The sequence below is a fragment of the Armigeres subalbatus genome, chromosome 1, assembly GCF_024139115.2.
Source record: "Armigeres subalbatus isolate Guangzhou_Male chromosome 1, GZ_Asu_2, whole genome shotgun sequence".
Lineage (NCBI taxonomy): Eukaryota > Metazoa > Arthropoda > Insecta > Diptera > Culicidae > Armigeres > Armigeres subalbatus.
The window spans coordinates 88,266,175-88,291,549 of NC_085139.1; the positions used below are offsets into that span (position 1 = coordinate 88,266,175).

At 42.2% G+C, this 25,375-nt stretch overlaps 1 protein-coding gene across 4 annotated transcripts in view; it reads left to right on the forward strand.

Annotated features, from left to right (window-relative positions):
* The window catches only part of LOC134227912 (tachykinin-like peptides receptor 86C), a 421,610-nt gene that overhangs the window by 279,859 nt on the left and 116,376 nt on the right, over window positions 1-25,375 (forward strand). For all 4 annotated transcript variants that reach the window (XM_062709627.1, XM_062709634.1, XM_062709621.1 and 1 more), the window contains one exon: window positions 13,038-13,118. In XM_062709627.1, coding sequence (XP_062565611.1) covers window positions 13,038-13,118 — 81 coding nt within the window. The remainder of the gene's footprint in view (window positions 1-13,037; window positions 13,119-25,375) is intronic.

Here is a 25,375-nt window from a genome sequence, read left to right on the forward strand (position 1 = left end):
ACACGATATGTTCGATCGTCTCTCCTACTGAATTGCACTTCCTGCAGCGGTCCTCCACGTTTTCGTGCAATATATAGTGCCGATAGTTCTTCGTCGCAATTACCCGGTCCTGGATGGCTACCATGAATCCTTCTGTTTCCGAGAAGAGTTCACCCCGCACCAGCCACGTATTCGACGCCGCTTTGTCGATATATTCCAGCTCCAGTTGATGGGGTGCGTCCCATGTAACTCCTTCTGCTTCCACGATGCGATCATCTCGTCGACAGATTTGATGTCGCAATTCAGCTGATAGTCCTCCTGCGCCAGATGCAGGGCACTGAATCCGTGGTCAGCTTCACACACAGCGCGATAGATTTCGTGGCGGTTCTGGCTTTCCACGAAGTATCTTCGCAACTGCTGGATCTGGGAAACACATAGTGTTTGTATATCGGTGACGCCTCTTCCTCCTACTGTACGTGGCAGGGTGACTCTCTCAATGGACGATTTTGGATGGCGCATGCGATGTTTAGTGAACGCCACTCGTACTGCTCGTTCTAACGCCTCCAAGTCAGTCTTGGTGCACTTCACCACCCCGAAACTGTATGTCAACAAGGGCACAGCAAACGTGTTTATCGCCTTCACCTTGTTGCCGACCGACAAGAGGCTCTTCAAAATACCGTTGACACGATGCAAGAACTTTTCCTGCAGCTCTTTCTTGATCGTCGTATGGCGAATTCCTTTCAGTTGCAGGAAACCTAGGAACTTGTACGTTTCGCCTTCAACCATGTTTCGAATCTCCTCCTGTTCGTTGACGCGGAAACTGTCGGCATCCACCAGGTGACCCCGGTGTAGATGTATGGATCGACATTTATCGATACCAAACTCCATCCGGATGTCGTTGCTGAATACCGTTACAAGCCGCAGAAATTGGTGCAACTTCTCCACAGATTCCGCAAACAGCTTCAAGTCGTCCATAAAGAAGGTGTGGGTAATGTTTGTACTCCTTTCCCCACTCTTCAAATGATAGCCATAGTTGTGTTGGTTGAGTGCTCTGCTAAGAGGGTTCATGGCAAGGCAAAACCATAGAGGACTAAAGGTATCGCCTTGGAATATGCCCTCCTGATGCAGAGAGTCCTGGACCGTAACACCTTTTCTCCGTCGGTAATGTGTAGGGATGTGCTCCACATCCCCATAGCGTGCTGCATTAGCCTGATGACGTTACCGTCTATCTTATACAACTGCAGTACCTTAAGAAGGTACGAGTGAGGTACTGAGTCGTATGCTTTTTTATAGTCGATATACGCCATGCTCAGGTTTCTTTGCTTGTGGGTAGCCTGCCCAACAACGACTGCATCAATGATGACCTGATCCTTGCAGCCTCGTGTGTTACGTCGACAACCTTTTTGTTCCTCGGTCATCAGGTTGATGACGTCGCAATGGTACTGCACTCTCCTCGCTATTACCGATGACAGCACTTTGTACAGACTCGAAAGGCATGTTATTGGTCTGTACTTGGCTGGGTTCAAAGTGTTCCGATCCTTCGGCAGAAGATAAGTGACACCCCTAGTGATGAATTCCGGTAGCTGCCCGGGGTTATCTAGTACCGTGTTGAAGCATTCCGCCATCCGCCCGTGGACCGTTGTGAGTTTTTTATACCAGAAATTATGCACAAAATCGGGTCCTGGTGCAGCCCAATTCCTGGTATACCGAGTAGCCTCACGTATGTCTTGGGCGGTCACGTTAATAGCGGTCATGTCTCCATTTCCACCACAATATTGCTCTTCTTCTGCCATCCACACCCCATCGCCGTTGTGTATGACGGGGTTCTCCCATAGATTGGACCAAAACTGCGAGACTTCTCCAATCTCCGGAAGGCCCTCGCCAAAGTCGGCTTTGTCGTTTCGGATGTGGTTGTAGAACTCCCTTTCGTTGATGTTGAACATTCGATTTTGCTCCTTCCTCTTCGAACATTCTCCATAACGTCGCAGTCGTTTAGCAAGAGCACTCAACCGCTGTACACGGGTGTCGAGGATCTCAGTTATGTTCGCCTCGGTGAGATCACGGAGTTCTGTGGGTTTCACAATTTCAGCAACATTCCTAACTAGCCTGGTTGATCGATTCCCCTGCTTGTACTGTGTTAATCGACCAACCTTTGACCGCAGTGTGGCGATGCGGGTCTCCAGACGTCGCATCCACGCGGGTTTTCGTGCTTTGGGGCGTGCGCGTCCATCACTCTCACCTTGTGGGCGCGTTCGCAATCCCAACGTTCTTACAACAGCCACTGCACATTGGTCCAGGTAGCATACAAAGCGGTAATAAGTTGTTCAAGCCGAACATAGCAGAGATAGAAAAAAACTTTGTTCTACAAAGTTGCTCCTAACGGTGAGGGGTTTTTTGAGGTTTTCATAAAAATTAGGGTGGGCCACATTTGAAAAAAAAATAAATATAAAACTTTTTCATTTGCAGAGATACGGCTATACAATGTTCCGCGAAGTAATAGTTCAGCCAGAATCCAAGAATTTTGCTAAAAAAATATTTCTCTAGCTCTTAAATAGACTAATTTAGAGCAATTTTCCCAAGTTTACTTAGGGTGACCCTCAAAAAAACAGTTTTTTTTGCTCTAACTTTGTTTCAAATTTCTCAGCAATGTGATGTTCAGAGCACTTTTTGTGCTTTGCAGGGCGCTACTTTTCATAGACTTAGCGTTGCCATATCTCATGCGGTTCAAAAGTTATTGAGGTTTTTCTTCGAAAAAAACGTTTTTTTTCTAACGGCTGTATTTATGAATGGCGCAAACATTTTTTCAATCTGTTTTCTCGACCTTATTCTACTACTTTCAGGCTTCATTTCAGGGTGTTTAAATCGAGGGGATAATTGAAAATAACCCCATATTATTGCAATGAAAAATTACCGTTTTTTCCATTTTCAAGCACTAATTTGCTATTTTTAAGTGTTTTGCTTCCATGGCTTACTTTGTGATATGGCAAACGCCACACCATTTAGTTATAGAGCCTGAGTAGAAGCTAATATCTTGAAAACAGCAGTTTTTATGAACTTGATATGAATAAGACAAAAAATAATAGCAAAAATTATTATCCAAAATAGATACTTTAGGCATAACATTATCAGATATTTTAATACAAAACAAAAAATAATTATGTTTTGCCTTTGATATTGTAATAACAACATATGTTATGCTTTGAATATTTTGTATATAACTTTTTGTTATTTCGTATCTTATACATGTCAGTAATTTTCGCTGAGACCGAGCCACTATTTGCACAAGGTCTTTGAAAATGCCCAAATTTATGTTCATTAGAATGCTTTCGGCGATTTTATTAGGGATCCGAGTTAAATTTTTCAGAAAGATGGACCCCTCGTTAGTTATGGACGAAATTACTTTTATGGACCCTTCGATTTTTGTCAATTCTTGATTCACCAAAACTGTCATAACTCCAACATTTCTCAACCGATCTTATGGATCAGCATATCGTTGGAAAGAGGAAGAGTGTATCCTCAATTTGCAAAAGTAACAAACAATGGGGCAGCCATATTTGATTTGGCTGCCATCTTGGATTTTTTTTTTAAACTATTTTTCCACTAGATTTGCAATCACCGATTTTGAATATCACCACATCGATGGAAATCTTAGCTTATATAGAGCTTTGTGTTCAGAAATCTCAGGTCTATGTTTTTTCTATCAAAAGTTTTGTACGATTCACCAAACTATTTTTTAAGGCCCATCTGACGAAAGAACATTATTTATACAAACAATATGAGGCTACGACATCAGTTCATTGATTTCATACACTATTCTACGCCAAATATATTTTGAAAATGAAGAGCATGTCTACAGCAGTAATTTATTTGGAAGGCTCAAAACTTTAATCCAATACCAAATCGAATATGGCTGCCCCATTGTTATTATTGCAAATTGAGGATACACTCTTCCTCTTTCCAACGATATGCTGATCCATAAGATCGATTGAGAAATGTTGGAGTTATGACAGTTTTGGTGAATCAAGAATTGACAAAAATCGAGGGGTCCATTAAAGTGATTTCGTCCAAAACTAACGAGGGGTCCATTTTTCTGAAAAATTTAACTCGGATCCCTAATAAACTCGCCGAAAGCATTCTAATGAACATAAATTTGGGCATTTTCAAAGACCTCGTGCAAATAGTGGCTCGGTCTCAGCGAAAATTACTGACATGTATAAGATACGAAATAACAAAAAGTAATATACAAAATATTCAAAGCATAACATATGTTGTTATTACAATATCAAAGGCAAAACATAATTATTTTTTGTTTTGTATTAAAATATCTGATAATGTTATGCCCAAAGTATTTATTTTGGATATTAATTTTTGTTATTATTTTTTGTCATGTTACCTCTTATTCATATCAAGTTCATAAGAACTGCTGTTTTCAAGATATTAGCTTCTGCTCAGGCTCTATAACAAAATGGTGTGGCGTTTGCCATATCACGAAGTAAGCCATGGAGGCAAAACACTTAAAAATAGCAAATTAATGCTTGAAAATGGAAAAAACGGTAATTTTTCATTGCAATAATATGGGGTTATTTTCAATTATCCCCTCGATTTAAACACCCTGAAATGAAGCCTGAAAGTAGTAGAATAAGGTCGAGAAAACAGATTGAAAAAATGTTTGCGCCATTCATAGATACAGCTGTTAGAAGAAAACTTTTTTTCGAAGAAAAATCTCAATAACTTTTGAACCGCATGAGATATGGCAACGCTAAGTCTATGAAAAGTAGCGCCCTGCAAAGCACAAAAAGTGCTCTGAACATCACATTGCTGAGAAATTTGAAACAAAGTTAGAGCAAAAAAACTGTTTTTTTGAGGGTCACCCTAAGTAAACTTGGGAAAATTGCTCTAAATCAGTCTACACAGGATTTTGTTTTTACACGATTTTTTTTCGCTCGTATTTTTGATCGTGTGACTTCAATTTGCCACCAAACTCTTCGCAACATGTTTCAAAAAATCCAGAATAAATCAAAGAAAAATCACATGATAATTAATATACGTTAAACATTTAGGATGAGTGGAAAATTGAGAAAATGTAAATCGCGTAAAAACAAAATCCAGTGTATTTAAGAGCTAGAGAAATATTTGTTTAGCAAAATTCTTGGATTCTGGCTGAACTATTACTTCGCGGAACATTGTATAGCCGTATCTCTGCAAATGAAAAAGTTTTATATTTAATTTTTTTCAAATGTGGCCCACCCTAATTTTTATGAAAACCTCAAAAAGCCCCTCACCGTTAGGAGCAACTTTGTAGAACAAAGTTTTTTTCTATCTCTGCTATGTTCGGCTTGAACAACTTATTACCGCTTTGTATGCTACCTGGACCACTGTGCACTGCAGCCGAATACACGATAAATTGCAGCTCCTCAAGGTTCTCCACGGTTTCCAAGTACTGTGATAAAATGGGATGCTTACTGTACTCGTCAACCGATAGGAGTACTGCAACTTGGGTATCCGGTGTCGGGACATGGGGTCTGTCCCACGGAACTGTGTAACTGCTGTGCCCATATGATTAGCTAGTTCGTCCTTCAATTGCTGTCGTTGCAATTCCACTGTTGGTCCTGAAGCGGCGGGTGCAATCGAATCGCGACGGTTACATGCGATTGATGCATCCAACCCAACAGAACTCCTTCTCGACGTATCGCACGATCTTGCCTCCTCCTCCTTTCCTAATTCCCTCTGCACTTCCCGCTTGATGTGCTCTACGTCTTCTGGAGTCAGCATATTATGTGACATAATAGCTCTCTGGCGTGTGTACAACTTGATCTGGTCAAGCTGGGGTGCAAACCGAGGGAACCTCTCATTGAACATCTCCAGCATCGCCGGTCTGCCGGACATATCCGTCTCCATCCTGGTGCAAACGTAGTAGCAACGGATCACGTACTGATTCATCTCCCTTGTCCACATGATCCGTTGCCGTCGGCGGCCCGCTAACGTGAGTGATTGACGTCGATCAACCACAGCAACATCAGCAGGTGCAGCATTGCCTTGGTGATTTCTTCTGCTGCCGTTTCTGTTTTGCCTTGTCGGCACGGGCTGAGCCCGATGACTAGAGGGTCGCTGTTGCATCTCTCCTTCCTCTAGCCGCTGGCCGCTCGCTCTGTCCCCCGTTCCAGGACCAGCTCCAGTAGGGGCTCCCTCCTCGGGCAATCGCATGGGTGGTATTGTTCTTGAGCGTAACTCCATGTTTGGGTGTGCTTTCATTCCCGGAAGCTACGGGTTCTGTAAAGTTATTTAATTCTTTACAGTGCTAAATAGCTAGGTTCAAGCGCCAGTGCTCGCCCGAGGGTGGTTTTTCATTGGTGCTTAGGAATTGGGCCTTCAGCTCCCACCTACTCGAAATGGTGGTTTTTCATGGACGCCCAGGGTATTTCACCTGAGCTCCCACCTACTTATTAATACTATTATTATTATTATTATTTTGCTCTACTATGTACCTAATGCTCAAGATCTTCAATCTTGCACTAAAATCAGAGAAAAATCATCAACAACATTCTAGGCAATTCTTTGTTTACATTTTCAAGACACTGATCTCGAAATGCAGTCATGGGAAGAGCTTACAGGGCTCTAGAACATCCATCTTGCATCAACATAAAAAAAAAATCATTAACATTCTACGGCCTACACAGCTCTTTGCTTACCTACCTGGATACCTGGATACCTGGTTGGCTACAGCGTCGATACACCTATGCATGGCGCATTGTAGAGCTCCATAATCGTCGGTCTTGGGCGATGGTCCTCCAGTTTCGCCGAACGTTTAGGGTCCGATTCCACCGCGTGCCGCCAGCGTGTTCGTGGCCTTCCACGAAGTCGCCGGCCCTTATCTGGTTCTCTGTTGAATATTGTTCTCGCTATTCTTTCTTCCGACATTCGCACTAAGTGACCAGCCCACTGAAGTCTGCCGTATTTTATACGATTCACAGTATTTTCTTCTTTGTATACTTGATATAGCTCATGATTCATGCGTCTGCGCCACACACCATTTTCTAGTTTCCCTCCGTGTATTGTACGCAGCACTTGTCGCTCGAAAACTCTGACAGATCCCTGGTCCGCCTCTTTTAATGTCCATGCTTCATGTCCATAAAGGGCCACTGGTAGAATCAAAGTTTTGTATAGAGCAAATTTCGTTTCCGTCTGCATGTTGCGGGACCTAAGCTGGTTACGTAATCCGTAAAAGGCTCTATTCGCAGCAGCAATACGTCTTTTCACTTCACGGGAAACTTCATTGTCACATGTCACAAGCGTTCCAAGGTAAACAAATTCTTCAACAACTTCAAACACATCCTCATCAAGCACTAACTCTGCACCAACGCCACTAGATCCATGTACTTTGTCTTGGCAGAGTTAATGGTTAAGCCTATCATCGCCGTCTCCCTCTTCAGTGGGACAAAAGCCTCCACTACTGCTCTGCAATCGATTCCGATACGGTCGATGTCGTCCGCAAAACCCAGGAGCATATGCGACCGTGTGATTATAGTGCCGTTCCCCTGCACGCCAGATCTCCTAAGAGCGCCTTCGAGTGCAATGTTGAACAATAAATTGGAAAGTGCATCATCCTGCTTCAATCCGTCTAAGGTCACAAACGTGGTTGACACTTCGTCTGCAATCCCAATACTTGATTTCGAGACATCCAGCGTTGCACTTATCAGTCTAATCAGTTTCGCCGGAAAACCATGGTCGGACATTATCTGCCACAGCTCATTTCTTTTCATAGAATCGTACTGCTTTGAAATCATTGAACAGATGGTGAGTTTGCAATTTGTACTTCCGGAATTTATCAAGGATCATCCGCAGGCTAAACATCTGATCCGTCGTCGGCCCTCACGAAAACCTGCCTGGTATTCGCCGACGAAGGACTCCTCAAGCGGTCTCAGTCTGTTAAACAGGATACGGGACAGGATTTTGTACGTCGAATTCAGAAGGGTGATCCCTCTGTCAATTACAGAGGCACACGCTAGTCTGTGGTCTTTCTTATAGATTGGGCATATGAGGCCATCCAACCAGCCGGCAGGCAGTTCTTCACCCTCCCATATTTTCTGGATAATGTGGTGGATTGATTGATGCATTGGGGCAGCAGGGACTATGTCCAAGGGCTTGACGATCCCTTTCCAGGCCATCTGCGAGTTGTGGCGCCTGTCTAGGATGTGGTGGGGTTTGACAGTGGGCCCTGTTAAACCTCTATAAAAAGCTGCATGTACCCGCAAGTAGGCTCCGCCAAAGCGACCGTGTGCCGCTCAAAGCGCACAATCCCAAGTCCTGGTGTTAGGTGGAACGCTAAACAGCCCTTGCACGACGGCCCTCCGGCGAGACAGGAGATTTGCGCAGGCCCAATAAGCCGCCTGGAAAACCAATAATTACGAACAATATAAGAGATAATGCGACTCGATATAATCGGCAAAGACCTAGGCGACGAATAAAGGATCACGATTGCAAGCTTGGAACATGAAACTGCAAGTCGCTAGGTTTCGCAGGTTGCGACAGGATGATCTACGATAAATTACATCCCCGCAACTTCGACGTCGTGGCGTTGCAGGAGATTTGCTGGACAGGACAGAAAGTGTGGAAAAGCGGGCATCGGGCGGCTACCTGCTACCAAAGCTGTGGCACACCAACGAGCTGGGAACCGGCTTCATAGTGCTGGGTAAGATGCGCCAACGCGTGATTTGGTGGCCCGACGACGAGAAAGAAGCGTTCTACGCACAGCTGGAGCAGACATACGATGGATGCCCACTGCGGGACGCCAAATTGTTATCAGTGACATGAACGCACAGGTAGGAAGGGAGGAAATGTATAGACCGGTCATCGGACCGGATAGTCTGCACACCGTATCGAATGACAACGGCCAATGATGCATAAACTTCGCAGCCTCCCGCGGAGTGGTAGTGCGAAGCACCTTCTTTCCCCGCAAAAATATCCACAAGGCCACATGGAGATCACCTTACCAAGAAACGGAAAACCAAATCGACCACGTTCTAAACGACGGTAAATTCTTCTCCGACATCACGAACGTCCGCACTTACCGCAGTGCGAATATTGAATCCGACCACTACCTCGTTGCAGTATGTCTGCGCTCAAAACTCTCGACGGTGAACAACACGCTTCGAAGTCGGACGCCGCGGCTTAACATTGGGCGGCTACAAGACGGTAGACTAGCCCAAGAATACGCGCAGCAGCTGGAAGTGGCACTCCCAACGGAAGAGCAGCTAGGCGCAGCATCTCTTGAAGATGGCTGGAGAGATATTCGATCCGTCATTGGTAGCACCGCAACCGCTGGACTTGGCACGGTGCCCCCGGATCAGAGAAACGACTGGTTTGACGGCGAATGTGAGCAGTTAGTAGAAGAGAAGAATGCAGCATGGGCGAGATTGCTGCAACACCGCACGAGGGCGAACGAGGCACGATATAAACAGGCGCGGAACAGACAAAACTCGATTTTCCGGAGGAAAAAGCGTCAGCAGGAAGATCGAGACCGTGAGGAGACGGAGCAACTGTACCGCGCTAATAACACACGAAAGTTCTATGAGAAGTTGAACCGTTCACGTAAGGGCCACGTGCCACAGCCTGATATGTGTAAGGACATAAACGGGAACCTTCTTACAAACGAGCGTGAGGTGATCCAAAGGTAGTGGCAACACTACGAAGAGCACCTGAATGGCGATGTGGCAGACGAAGATGGCGGTATGGTGATGGACCTGGGGGAACACGCTCAGGACATAATTCTACCGGCTCCAGATCTCCAGGAAATCCAGGAGGAGATTGGCCGGCTGAAGAACAACAAAGCCCTTGGGGTTGACCAACTACCAGGAGAGCTATTTAAACACGATGGTGAGGCACTGGCTAGAGCGCTGCACTGGGTCATTACCAAGATTTGGGAGGAGGAAGTTTTGCCGCAGGAGTGGATGGAAGGTGTCGTGTGTCTCATCTACAAAAAGGGCGATAAGCTGGATTGCAGCAACTACCGCGCAATCACATTGCTGAACGCCGCCTACGAGGTACTCTCCCAAATTTTATGCCGTCGACTAGCACCAATTGCAAGAGAGTTCGTGGGGCAGTACCAGGCGAGTTTTATGGGCGAACGCTCCACTACGGATAAGGTGTTCGCCATTCGCCAACTACTGCAGAAATGCCGCGAATACAACGTGCCCACACATCATCTATTCGTCGACTTCAAAGCCGCATATGATACAATCGATCGGGACCAGCTATGGCAGCTAATGCACGAAAACGGATTTCCGGATAAACTGATACGGTTGATCAAAGCGATGATGGATCGGGTGATGTGCGTAGTTCGAGTTTCAGGGGCATTCTCGAGTCCCTTCGAAACCCGTAGAGGGTTACGGCAAGGTGATGGTCTTTCGTGTCTGCTATTCAACATCGCTTTGGAAGGGGTAATACGAAGAGCAGGGATTAACACGAGTGGTTCTATTTTTAATATGACTGTCCAGCTATTTGGCTTCGCCGACGGCATAGATATTATGGCACGTAACTTTGAGAAGATGGAGGAAGCCTACATCAGACTGAAGAGGGAAGCCAAGCGGATCGGACTAGTCATCAACACGTCTAAGACGAAGTACTTGATAGGAAGAGGTTCAAGAGAAGACAATGTGAGCCACCCACCGCGAGTTTGCATCGGTGGTGACGAAATCGAGGTGGTAGAAGAATTTGTGTACTTGGGCTCATTGGTGACTGCCAAAAATGATACCAGCAGAGAAATTCGGAGACTCATAGTGGCTGGAAATCGTACATTGGACTCCGCAAGACGCTTCGATCGAATAGAGTTCGCCGCCATACCATACTGACAATCTACAAAACGCTCATTAGACCGGCAGTCCTCTACGGACACGAGACATGGACGATGCTCGTGGAGGACCAACGCGCACTCGGAGTTTTCGAAAGAAAAGTGCTGCGTACCATCTATGGTGGGGTGCAGATGGCGGACGGTACGCGGAGGAGGCGAATGATGCATCAGCTGTTGGGAGAACCATCCATCGTTCGGACCATCGAAACCATCGAAAATCGGACGACTGCGGTGGGCCGGGCACGTAGCCAGAATGTCGGACAATAACCCGGTGAAAATGGTTCTCGACAACGATCCGACGGGCACAAGAAGGCGAGGTGCGCAGCGGGCAAGGTGGATCGATCAGGTGGAAGATGACTTGCGGACCCTCCGTAGACTCCGTGGTTGGCGACGTGTAGCCATGGACCGAGCCGAATGGAGAAGACTCTTATATACCGCACAGGCCACTCCGGCCTTAGTCTGAATAAATAAATAATAATTATTGATGCAGCTGCTCACTTCCGTGTTTGAGAAGCTCGACCGGGATCTCGTCCTTCCCAGCAGCTTTACTGTTAATCAACTCGTTTAGAGCCATTTTAACCTCGCCCAGTGTTGGTGGTTCTACAGCTTGACCGTCGTCGACTATGTCCATCCTGCTCCTTAATACACCTTCATTTTCACCGTTCAACAAATCTTTGAAGTGCTCCTTTCACCTGGCTGCCACCATAGTCTTGTCTGTCAGCAATTTCTCCTCTCGGACATTACACATTGCGGGCACTAGCGCAGTCTTATGCCGCGCGCCACCTAAAAGAACACAGTTGTTGCGTAGAACCTAAAAGAACGGGTACGAGCCACTAGCATTCGACTCCTATTCTGAAGCTCGTTTCAAGCAAACGCCCAATACTGTCATTATGTGCCTATGATGGTCTCAACAGCATCGGAATCGTCTTCAAACGAGATTCAACAGGTAATAAGTCTCAAAACATTATATGAGCTTCAGTTTTATAATGGGCTTGGAAAGTCTTATGGTCGATCTTTACGTCTGTGGTAGAACCTAGGTCAATCTTAGCATTTCATCAGTCCTAATTATGTTATCCGTAAAATCGGTGCGTCAATGCCAGATTGTGACCCGGCATTAAATAAAAATAGTCAACATGTGACATCACCACGACAGGATATGTCTTCAGTTGCCATCTCAGTGCTAATGGGGTAAGCCGACCCTTCGCGGCAAGTTAACATATCCGAGGGGAAGGAAAAACCTTTCCTATGCCATCTTCACTATGATATTATCTTGATAGGTGTTCCCTATAACAGGCTATAACTAGACTCTATTTTCTTGCTATTGCAATAGTTTTTAATTTTTTCCCTAAACAGCTATTTAAGCCAATGTTTGGAAAAAAAATAAATTATTGTACTAGTGATGAATTTCCGTATTTAGGCGCGATATTTAAATAGTTGTATGAGTATATTAAACGGAAGTAAAATAGACAAACACGCATCAAGAGATCGGTAAGGTGAAGTGGTGGAACCATAATGGCGTGCATAACAAGCTGCAAGACTTGCACCATAAAGTATTTTTCTTCTTCAGCTGAGAAAAGCTGTATGACACCGCAAGTTATGTGAGAATTATACCAAGTAAACTTTGTTAATAAATTTGTGTCTCATTCCAAACGACTTGAAAAATGATTTCACCTCTTTGATGCATTCCAGCTTTGATACATTTCCGACATTCCGTCATTTCTAAACAATTTCCAACAAGGTCCGACGGAGGCGTATAGATGTTAGATCAAAGCAAATGAAATCTCATTTATGATAGGTCACTTTCGAATAGTGGAAAAACTCTTTAATTGAGGAGAAGAGGCAAATATATAAAGCACATGCAAAATTCAAATTTTATCTTTAAAATGTATTAAATTGATACTTAAAAAAAATTGTAAATATTCCACAAGGAAATTTATTGCCCTGTAATTATATCGTTTACCATCACAACACATTGAATCATTTTAATTTGAAAGTTTGTTCAAATTAAAGTTCAAGTTTGTCTATTAAAGTTAAATAGTGGCTCAATTCATAAATGGATTTGCCTATTTTATCTTGTGTTCTTTCAGGATTTCCATTGACGATGGCTCTGCTAAAAGGCAACTTTGATCTTACATATAGTTATTTACTGCCGCAAGCCCTTGAATTCATTTTTCATCATGCTTATCTGTCGTTTGTTTATTTTCTCCGCCAGGTACCATAACGGAAATACGAGAACCGTTTGCTATATGCTGTGGCCGGATGGACGATACCCAACATCGATGGCAGATTACATGTGAGTGGAGTATAGGCTTTTTACCGATTCATAAGTTTAGTTTCCATGAATGAAATTACGAACTGGTGTGTTGAGCAAGCCATCATTCGGAAATTTCAGGCTAAGTTTCCGAAATGGGGAAAAAATATGTACGCTTATGTCAGACTGCCTGCATAAAATAGTTCGTTGAATTGCTTGTGTTACATGAGCTAGGGTTATTCAATTTCTTGCATGAAAGCATTTCGAGAAAATAATCTGGAAAATGAAATGTCGCTCGGTGCTTTTCGCTTCCACTCAAAAGCTTGCAAATTTTTCATATACATTACCAAGGTATCCGCCTTCTAGCTACGAAGCAGAAAAATGTATGCATATTTTTCATAATAGTCAATTAGAATAACCGTATGTCGGTTGGTTCACTGCTGACCGCCGAAAACGGTAACAGCATAGAAATCCGGGTATGTTTCACCGTATGAAACTGCTCTTACGTTGGACTCCACAAGACCCTCCGATCGAAAAGAGTACGTATGACGTACGTACGCCATTGTTCGCAAATATCCATTACAAATCGATAAGGAATTGAACAACATATGCTAATAACATGGAATTATCTTGTTTCTTTATTGTTGTACATATTTATTAATATACATATTATTTTATTGTAATTTATCTGACAATTCAACTGAATGAAACTAAAAATAAAGATTTCAATATGCAATATTGACCTCCTAACCCTACGGAACCTACGAATCATCGCAAGGTGCCATTTTGGGTATAATAATACGACAAATAAGCATTTCCACCAATTGTTATTTGATAAAATAGCCTATAAATGACCCGATAGGCGATAGATGACTAGAGCTGTTATATACAAAGCACACAAGCAATCTCAGTGAACAATGAAGCTTTGAAAACGATTTGACACTTTATTGGAACTTCGGTCTAATTATTCGGAGCCACAGCAGCATTGAACCGGCGAGCAGAAGCATCACCCGACAAAACAAGCTGCTACTAAACAATCTCAGCTTAGCAAGACGATTAATCGAACCGGGGGAAACAAGTACCGATCGTATCTCGCCCGTCTGTTCCTGGTATTAGGGATAATTAGTGATTTACAATGGCTATTAAAGCGAATCCCATCGGCTGCGAAGTATCTAGATATATCTTTATTATAGGAGCTTTAACTAGGCGGTTGAATTTTGGGTGCTGATGGTAAAATTTCAAACCAATCGCGATAAGTTTTTTTGCTCAATTTTAATGTACAACCTGCTTTGAGCAGGGTTCATTCTGGGTAAAGCAAAAGAAAATAATTATTTAGAATCAATATGCCGTAGCTTTAAAACCAAGACTAATTCACCTTGCGGTAAAGGAAATTATTTAGAACCCGCCTTAGTACACCCAAAAAACAAATCTGACAATTATTGTATAAATATTGGCATATGCAATTCTGCAAGCTTTATTGCATTAAAATTATACAAATCTGTAAGATTTCATTTCAATTGTTGTATTGTATTAACATCTTCCGAAATTGTTTATGGCGAATAACTATACAGTTTATGTAATGTTTTTATGATGATGACAATGGATCGATCGCCGCGATTTTATGTTTCGGTTGCTAATCGATTGATTTTCGGCGAGAAATAAAACAAATGTTTGCCAGATTGTCCGGACGTTTCGGTCGATTCACTGGCCTTCGACCATCTTCTGCGGACTAATCTTCCTGCCGCTTCCTTACTCTAAGAGTAGTAGTAATGGCCGTCTTAGAGTAAGGAAGCGGCAGGAAGATTAGTCCGCAGAAGATGGTCGAAGGCCAGTGAATCGACCGAAACGTCCGGACAATCTGGCAAACATTGTTTTATTTCTCGCCGAAAATCAATCGATTAGCAACCGAAGCGTAATGTTTTTATGCAGAACTGTGTTAAAATATGCCATCCCCGGGTTGGGTGTAGTCGAGTCAAGTATGACTGTATGGGACTCTGAAGACGGTTTTACTGTTGAGGTCGAAATACGTATCTGTGAAGTTTAAATTTGGCACTATTTTTTAATTGTTTATTTACTAGGCTCATTTGTTTATCATAAAACTCTACGGAGCTGATAACATGAATATTTGTTATTCTAACAATTCAATGCTTATTATTTGAAATCTCGTTTGACAGCGTGTAATATGCATAATATTCACTGCTGACAGCCATCTTATCGATCTCACGTCTCACATGACTCGCCATACGCAACCGTGCCAACTCAGTATAATTTGAATTGAGCATCAATAAGCCATGACTTACAGCACGTTTGCAAAGCATACATGTTTTTCTCTGATAGGTCACGGAAGACACGTAAGTACTATTTTGTCCCTGACAGTAACCTACATAAGCATTCGGCTGGTCCCTTTTCAAAGCTTTTTTGCTTGAAGGGCATTCCCAGAAATTGGATTTGTGATTGCCCAACAATTGGCACATTCAAATTTATTGGAATCTAATTATTAGTTTGCTGCTTCCGGTGCTGGTGTTAACATTCGCTCTGCAATCAACTTATTTGTATTTCATAGGGCAAAAATTGTGAATAATTTTGTGTTTTTACTTCAAACAATTAAAAAACTGATCTGATCTGAAAGTCTGATAAGTATTCCGCCAATAAAGAAATCAATAACTATAACATTTCCACAAATAATGCAAAAATCATTAACAATTAAATTGTTTCCACAAAACAAAAATGAATTAGCATCTTTAAAAGCAAAAATTGCAATTATAAAAGAAGAATTTTCCATAAAAAAATCGAAATGTTCCATTGGAAAAATATAAAAAATTTCAAAAATTAATTATTGCTAAGCAATAACAAAATTTCCCACGAAATATTTTTTTTTCAACAAAAAATTAAAACCTTTCCACGGATTGGATTTCGATTGGATTTGGATTGGATTTGGATTGGATTTGGATTGGATTTGGATTGGATTTGGATTGGATTTGGATTGGATTTGGATTGGATTTGGATTGGATTTGGATTGGATTTGGATTGGATTTGGATTGGTTTGGATTGGATTGGATTGGTTTGATTGGTTTGGATTGGTTTGGATTGGTTTGGATTGGTTTGAATTGGTTTGGATTGGTTTGGATTGGTTTGGATTGGTTTGGTTTGGATTGGTTTGGATTGGTTTAAATTGGTTTGGATTGGTTTGGATTGGTTTGGATTGGTTTGGATTGGTTTGGATTGATTTGGATTGGGTTTGAATTGGTTTGGATTGGTTTGGATTGGTTTGGATTGGTTTGGATTGGTTTGGTTGGTTTGGATTGGATTAGGATTGGTTTGGATTGGTTTGGATTGGTTTGGTTGGTTTGGATTGGTTTGGATTGGTTTGGTTGGTTTGGATTGGTTTGGTTGGTTTGGATTGGTTTGGATTGGTTTGGATTGGTTTGGATTGGTTTGGATTGGTTTGGATTGGTTTGGATTGGTTTGGTTGGTTTGGATTGGTTTGGATTGGTTTGGATTGGTTTGGATTGGTTTGGATTGGTTTGGATTGGTTTGGATTGGTTTGGATTGGTTTGGATTGGTTTGGATTGGTTTGGTTGGTTTGGATTGGTTTGGATTGGTTTGGATTGGTTTGGATTGGTTTGGTTGGTTTGGATTGGTTTGGATTGGTTTGGATTGGTTTGGATTGGTTTGGATTGGTTTGGATTGGTTTGGTTGGTTTGGATTGGTTTGGTTGGTTTGGATTGGTTTGGATTGGTTTGGATTGGTTTGGATTGGTTTGGATTGGTTTGGATTGGTTTGGATTGGTTTGGGATTGGTTTGGATTGGTTTGGATTGGTTTGGATTGGTTTGGTTGGTTTGGATTGGTTTGGATTGGTTTGGATTGGTTGGTTTGGATTGGTTGGATTGGTTTGGATTGGTTTGGATTGGTTTGGATTGGTTTGGATTGGTTTGGATTGGTTTGGATTGGTTTGGATTGGTTTGGATTGGTTTGGATTGGTTTGGATTGGTTTGGATTGGTTTGGATTGGTTTGGATTGGTTTGGATTGGTTTGGATTGGTTTGGATGGATTTGGTTGGATTTGGATTGGTTTGGATTGGTTTGGATTGGTTTGGATTGGTTTGGTTGGTTTGGATTGGTTTGGATTGGTTTGGATTGGTTTGGTTGGTTTGGATTGGTTTGGATTGGTTGGTTTGGATTGGTTTGGTTTGGATTGGTTTGGATTGGTTTGGTTGGTTTGGATTGGTTTGGATTGGTTTGGATTGGTTTGGATTGGTTTGGATTGGTTTGGATTGGTTTGGATTGGTTGGATTGGTTTGGATTGGTTTGGATTGGTTTGGATTGGTTTGGATTGGTTTGGATTGGTTTGGATTGGTTTGGATTGGTTTGGATTGGTTTGGATTGGTTTGGATTGGTTTGGATTGGTTTGGATTGGTTTGGATTGGTTTGGATTGGTTTGGATTGGTTTGGATTGGTTTGGTTGGTTTGGATTGGATTTGGATTGGTTTGGATTGGTTTGGATTGGTTTGGATTGGATTTGGATTGGTTTGGATTGGTTTGGATTGGTTTGGATTGGTTTGGATTGGTTTGATTGGTTTTGATTGGATTGGATTGGATTTGGATTGGATTTGGATTGGATTTGGATTGGATTTTGATTGGATTTGGATTGGATTTTGATTGCATTTGGATTATATTTGGATTGGATTTGGATTGGATTTGGATTGGATTTGGATTGGATTTGGATTGGATTTGGATTTGGATTGGATTTGGATTGGATTTGGATTGGATTTGGATTGGATTTGGATTGGATCAGGATTGGATTAGTATTGGATTTGGATTGGATTGGATCGGATTGGATTTGGATTGAATTTGGATTGGATTGGATTGGATTAGATCGGATTGGTATTGGATTGGATTAGATTTTAATTGGATTGGATTTTAATTGGATTGGATATTGGATTTGGATTGGACTTGGATTGGATCGGATTGGATTTGGATTGGACTTGGATTGGATCGGATTGGATTTGGATTGGATTTGGATTGGACTTGGATTGGATTTGGATTGGATTTGGATTGGATTTGGATTGGATTTGGATTGGATTTGGATTGGATTTGGATTGGATTTGGATTGGATTTGGATTGGATTTGGATTGGATTTGGATTGGATTTGGATTGGATTTGGATTGGATTTGGATTGGATTTGGATTGGTTGGATTGGTTTGGATTGGTTTGGATTGGTTTGGATTGGTTTGGATTGGTTTGGATTGGATTGGTTTGGATTGGTTTGGATTGGTTTGGATTGGTTTGGATTGGTTTGGATTGGTTTGGATTGGTTTGGATTGGTTTGGATTGGTTTGGATTGGTTTGGATTGGTTTGGATTGGTTTGGATTGGTTTGGATTGGTTTGAATTGGTTTGGATTGGTTTGGATTGGATTTGGATTAGATTTGGATTTGGATTGGATTTGGATTTGGATTGGATTTGGATTGGATTTGGATCGGATTGGATTTGGATTGGATTGGATTTGGATTGGATTTGGACCATTATAATCTTTACAGATCCGTTATTCGACCTCAACTGTATGGCCGTCTTTATTGTCTCGCCCTTGATTCATGACTTTAAGTTAAGTAAATTTACCTGCTGCTCAAGTACATACGGGAGAAATGTAACTTTTCCTTGCGGAATAATGGGAAGGGATAATTTTCCGCAAATGTAATGCCAAGAACAGAAAAAGGAACACGGATTCCCTACGCATTTCGGGACCATCCATTAATTCTTTCAAATTAGTAGCCCTTATGTTTGAAGTTTAACCATTGCTCCATCGCTGGAAAGTATAAAACCGATTCCATTGTTCATTTGAGTAAACAGAGCAATAAATTACGCTCAGTCAAACTTTAATTATTATCCAAGCCCGAACTGGTGCAATTAAATGGGTGAAAGTTTTCCCATATAACTATTCCAGATGGTTTGAACCCGGCACAGTTTCTGGCTTGGGCAGTTTCTCACCCACATTACGAAGGTACGCGAACCGACTGGAGCGTTATTTCCAGGTGGCATCATTTGTTTCAATTTTCCTTCCGCTACGGTCAGTGCCGGCAGCTTCCAGCAACAGCCCTGAATCTCGAGCAACAACGATCCATCTAGATACATGCACGTAGCGTATTTTCAATTGTTGTTAAACTTCAAGGCAATTCAAATGCCGGGTAAATACATTCCGGCATGATAGGGTTGGGCTTTGTTCTCTTTAGAAAACATATTTATACCGCATCGAAGGAAATTTTCTGAAACAAATCGCAGACTATGTTTGGTAACTTATTAGCTATGAATAACAATTAGAATCTGAGTAATTAATTCTGTTATGATGGTTATGAAAAACTAGTACTAGAATTATTATTCGCCGTGTTAATAAGACGAAAAGCAACTCATTCTCATATTGCTCTGTACCAAACCAAGATGTAATGGTCAGGAACGAACACAATTCGAGTTACTTGGGAAATTTCCTGCAGTCAGGAAGCTGAAACGATAACTATGAGAGGGCGATGAAGTCTAATGGAAAACGATAAGGAAAACTTCTCCCACACAAGTCTCCATCTCATACTTGTACATAACTATATCGAGAGAGTCAGAGGAATCTGGTTCACGCAAAAGTGTCGGAATGGAGTAGCAATGAATAATATTAGGTGCCTTGAGATGGCATCCAAGCCGGTTGTGAGTTACGGATTATCAACAAGCAGTACAGTTGCCGGTATGTGCACTAGGGTGGTTCAAAAAATCGATTTTGCTCCACAGTGCTCATCTGATTATTTACCATGTTCTGAGTGTCCTCTGAAAATTTGAGCTCATTTGGATTAAAACTGATTTAGCACAAGCCGTTTCAAGTTTGCATGCAAATTAGTATGAGGAAATTTATTTTTTCATTATACTGTTAATGACGTTCCCCCATTAAGCGCAGGTTAAAAGAAAACCTACATAGCTAAAAGGAATACTCCACAGCGTTCACTTAGTAAAAACCGCATCTCAATTAATCGTTCTAATAATTAGTAATTGAGGAGGCGAATGAACCACGAGTTGCATCAGCTGTTGGGAGAACCAACCATCGTTCACACCGCGAAAATCGGAAGACTGCGGTGGGCCGGGCACGTAGCCAGAATGTCGGACAGTAATCCGGTGAAAATGATTCTCGACGACGATCCGACGGGAACAAGAAGGCGAGGTGCACAGCGGGCAAGGTGGATCGATCAGGTGGAGGAAGACTTGCGGACCCTCCGCAGACTGCGTGGTTGGCGAAGTGCAGCCATGGACCGAGCTGAATGGAGAAGTCTTTTATGTGCAGCACAGGCCACTCCGGCCTTAGTCTGATTATAAATAAATAAAAATTAGTAATCGAATTTAATCTATACCGTGGTTTTCTGGAGCTAATTGCATAACTCATCGACAGGCAACATTGCTGCTCGTGGCGCGAAAGATAGCACACACAAATTCAGGCTACTATGTTGCACTGCACATTTCAGTGATGCCCTCAAAGGAGTTTAACGATCATGACTAAAGATTCGTAACCTGTCCTAAAATCGATTACTAATTATTGGGACGATTAATCAACATGCGGTTTTCGTTGGGTGAAAGCTGTTGAGAATCCCTTTTAGCTATGTAGGTTTTATTTTAACCTGCGCTTAATGGGGAAATGTCATTACTGTTATGAAAAAATAAATTTCCCCATACTAATTTGCATGCAAACTTGAAACGGCTTGTGCTAAATGAGTTTTAATCCAAATGAGCTCAAATTTTCAGAGGACACTCAGAACATGGTGAAAAATCAGATGAGCACTGTGGAGCAAAATCGATTTTTTAAACCACCCTAATGTGCACATTGTGTCACAATAACAGTACGTTGGTTGTCGCGGAGAAGGTAGGAGATGTCAGCAGGAATGTGACGACTGGTAAATCGTTAGAATTAATGCTAGCGATTGCACCCGCCGGCTATGGTGGCTGGGAACAAGAGCACAATTTATGGCCATGGGGACATTGGCGACCATCACAGATTTATAGATTTATGCGATGAAATATTGAACCAGTTGTTGGCACATTGTATCACTTGCTGCGACGAAAGGCTATGGATATTTAATTCATGATAGGATGGAAAATAGCATAATCGACATGTTGAAAAGGCCTCATTATTCTGTGGCTTCGCAGCATTTATAAAGCTTTAATTTTAATGAAAAAATGTACAAGTACAATGGATACACTGCGCTCAGAGAGTCACCCGAAAACATCCTAGACCGGACCGAGAATCGAACTCGCCATCTCCGGATTGGCAATCCTACGCATACGCCCCCGTAAATTTACATTATTTTACTTAAATATTGCGTAGGGTAACTGTACCGGCTTTGACCAATTTTGACTCCGAAAATAAAGTAATTTTCGAGGGTTTTATTAGTTCCAACAAAAGATGTATCCCTTACACACTTAACTCATTTCACAGTTATCGGTAAATTTTACCGAAATCTCAACAGCAGATCTGTTCGGTAATTATTTTACAGATTTTTTGTATTTTTTTTTTCATTGTTCAACTGTCAAAATCACCGAAAATCAGTAAAATTATTTACCGAACAGTTCTGCTGTTGAGATTTCGGTTAAATTTTTCCGAATTCGGCGAATTATTTTAAGTGTGTATGCTTTTATACTGCTTTTAGCTGATCGACTATTTTTGAAGAATATATTTCTTAGGGTTGGTCAAAGCACTAAAGTGGCCAAGACCGATTGGTGATTTTTTAGACTCATCAGCAAAACAATAAACAAGCAGATTGAGACGCATCGAATTTTCATTTTTGAATCTGTTTGCTTTAAACGATAATAAAATTCAATTCAAGAATTTAATGGCAATGCATCCACGCGTAGGTACGTATTGAAGAGTGTACTCAAGTAACCGACAATTCCGGTAACAGAGTCCAAAACACTGCTTGATTGTCGAACAACAATGATGGCATGCCCATGTAGCACATGCAACATCTTCCAAAAAGCACTTTGCTCTTATCTAGTTTCATTAAAGGTATTGACAAAACATCAAAGCGTCTCTGAATGTTAATGAATATTTCAATATCATTGCAATGCAATACGTATTTGGGTGTTGGAGACAAGTTACTGCAGAATAATGCATTGCGTGTTGCAGTTCTGCAAGATTGCAGTTTTCAAGACTTGGAAAATACTCTGTATGTGCTGACCATAAGAAGATCGATGCATGTCTCAAAGTTTGTATATTTTTGTGAATGACAATAACAAGACTAAATTATCAACATATTATTAAATATTGGAACCTCTTTTGAAACCAAGAATCGAAGTAATAATATTATCGAAAAAAAAAGTTATTTCTTTAATGAAAATCACGAATTGACCTTATACAGGCTATCAAAAATTTCTAATCATGTATATTAGCATTTGACATAAAAAGTATAAATTTCATGTTACGATTATCTTATGCAATGCTGTATTGCTTTCATTGCAATTGGATATATATTTTATTTAGAAACCATAATGGCAAAAATGTATGGTTCTGGCAAATACCTACATTCATTAAGAAAATTTCTTTTCTTGTAGTAACATTGAAATTGCTCCATCGAATGCAATTCAAAACAAACACCGCCCCCCCCCCCCCCCCCACCCCACACAAATTAATTTTCTGGCAATGCTCACTGGCCCAGTCCTATATTTGTCGGATTAGCGTATTCAACATGCTGTGGAAGTTAATTACAACCGCGTAAATAAATACATGGATGTATTCGGCTGAAAAGATTATTATTATTTAATCAGACTAAGGCTGAAGTGGCCTGTGCGGTATATAAGAGTCTTCTCCATTCGGCTCGGTCTATGATACCAGCAGTGGCTACACGTCGCCAACCACGCAGTCTACGGAGGGTCCGCAAGTCATCTTCCTCCTGATCGATCCACCTTGCCCGCTGCGCACCTCGCCTTCTTGTGCCTGTCGGATCGTTGTCGAGAACCATTTTCACCGGGTTACTGTCCGACATTCTGGCTACGTGCCCGGCCCATCGCAGTCGTCCGATTTTCGCGGTGTGAACGACGGATGGTTCTCCCAACAGCTGATGCAATTCGTGGTTCATTCGCCTCCTCCACGTACCGTCCGCCATCTGCACCCCACCATAGATGGTACGCAGCACTTTCCTTTCGAAAACTCCAAGTGCGCGTTGGTCCTCCACGAGCATCGTCCAGGTCTCGTGTCCGTAGAGGACTACCGGTCTAATTAGCGTTTTGTAGATTGTCAGTTTGGTACGGCGGCGAACTCTATTCGATCGGAGCGTCTTGCGGAGTCCAAAGTACGTACGATTTCCAGCCACTATGCGTCTCCGAATTTCTCTGCTGGTGTCATTTTCGGCAGTCACCAGTGAGCCCAAGTACACAAATTCTTCTACCACCTCGATTTCGTCACCACCGATGCAAACTCGCGGTGGGTGGCTCACATTGTCTTCTCTTGAACCTCTTCCTATCATGTACTTCGTCTTCGACGTGTTGATGACTAGTCCGATCCGCTTAGCTTCCCTCTTCAGTCTGATGTAGGCTTCCTCCATCTTCTCAAAGTTACGTGCCATAATATCTATGTCGTCGGCGAAACCAAATAGCTGGACGGACTTATTGAAAATTGTACCACTCGTGTTAATCCCTGCTCTTCGTATTACCCCTTCCAAAGCGATGTTGAATAGCAAACACGAAAGACCATCACCTTGCCGTAACCCTCTGCGGGTTTCGAAGGGACTCGAGAATGCTCGAACTACGCACATCACCCGATCCATCGTCGCTTTGATCAACCGTGTCAGTTTATCCGGAAAACCGTGTTCGTGCATTAGCTGCCATAGCTGGTCCCGATCGATTGTATCATATGCGGCTTTGAAGTCGATGAATAGATGATGTGTGGGCACGTTGTATTCGCGGCATTTCTGCAGTACTTGGCGAATGGCGAACACCTGGTCCGTGGTGGAGCGTTCGCCCATAAAACCCGCCTGGTACTGCTCCACGAACTCCCTTGCAGTTGGTGCTAGTCGACGGCATAAAATTTGGGAGAGTACCTTGTAGGCGGCGTTCAGCAATGTAATTGCGCGGTAGTTGCTACAATCCAGCTTATCGCCCTTTTTGTAGATGGGACACACGACACCATCCATCCACTCGCATCCATGGATAGAAGTAAGATTATTGCGTCCTTCAGTAGTATGGTGTTCAAAGTTGTATGATGATCGATCAATATATTCACTGTGTCCGAGATTTTCGTAATCCTTTCGTTTATAACATGGTTGAATTGCTTGTTGCTTGTTGGTCTCGTTGATTAACTCGTTGAAGGTGTTGTTAATGATTCGCAAGTCCTCTGCGTCTGGACTACCTGCGATCCACTTCCAAGCTGTCCCGGCGAAGTCCCATCTCTTCTGTCCGCGAGTTTTCTGCAGGGGTTTTAGCTGATATAAGTTGTCTAGTAGCCTACTTTTCCGCGCAATTAAATTCGACATTGGAAGGGTTCTATCTATTTTCCTTGAGATATTTAAGAATAAATTCGTTTTCTTCTAACACAGTCAAATTTTTCGGATGTATCAATTTAACAATGCCTGTTTGAATATAACAATTTCGAACAAGTAGCAATAAAAGAGGATCATGATTTAAATTTTTGATTTCCAAGTGCTGATAATTCGCATTCGAAATAATCGAAAATAGTATTTCGTACTTTCGTACTTTCGTAATAGTAATAGTACTTCGTGTACATTTTTACTTTTTAACGAAATCAGAAAAAGAAGAATCGGATTATGAGTTTTATTTCCTAATACGCTCGATTTTACTTTTATGTCTTTTCACGTTTCTGTTATTTTTAAAAGTTTTTCCTTTATATCGTGTCCTGTCGTGGCTTTTGCTCTAGAATCCAATTTCTTTCTAATATTTGGAATCAAAAATACATCTCGGTTTTCTGAAATTTCTGGTGGATCTTCCCTATTCTGGTTCCTATTGATTTGAACTCAACTTATTCGAGAATCCGATAATGGAAGAATACGGACTGATTTGACGGCGACGACTCTTAGCGCGAAACAACGGACACGAATAGGAACATGGAACGTTTTAATCCTAGCCCAGCAGGGCACCACTTGCCAATGAGGCACGCCGCATGAAGCTTGAGATCCTGGGACTGAGTGAAGTCCGTTGGCCAAACTTTGGAGAACACAGAACGCCGTCGGGACAAGTTCTGCTATACTCTGGTTTACGAGGTGAACACGCTCCCCGGCATCGCGGAGTTGGCTTCCTACTAAGCGCTCAGGCACACTCTGCGCTTAT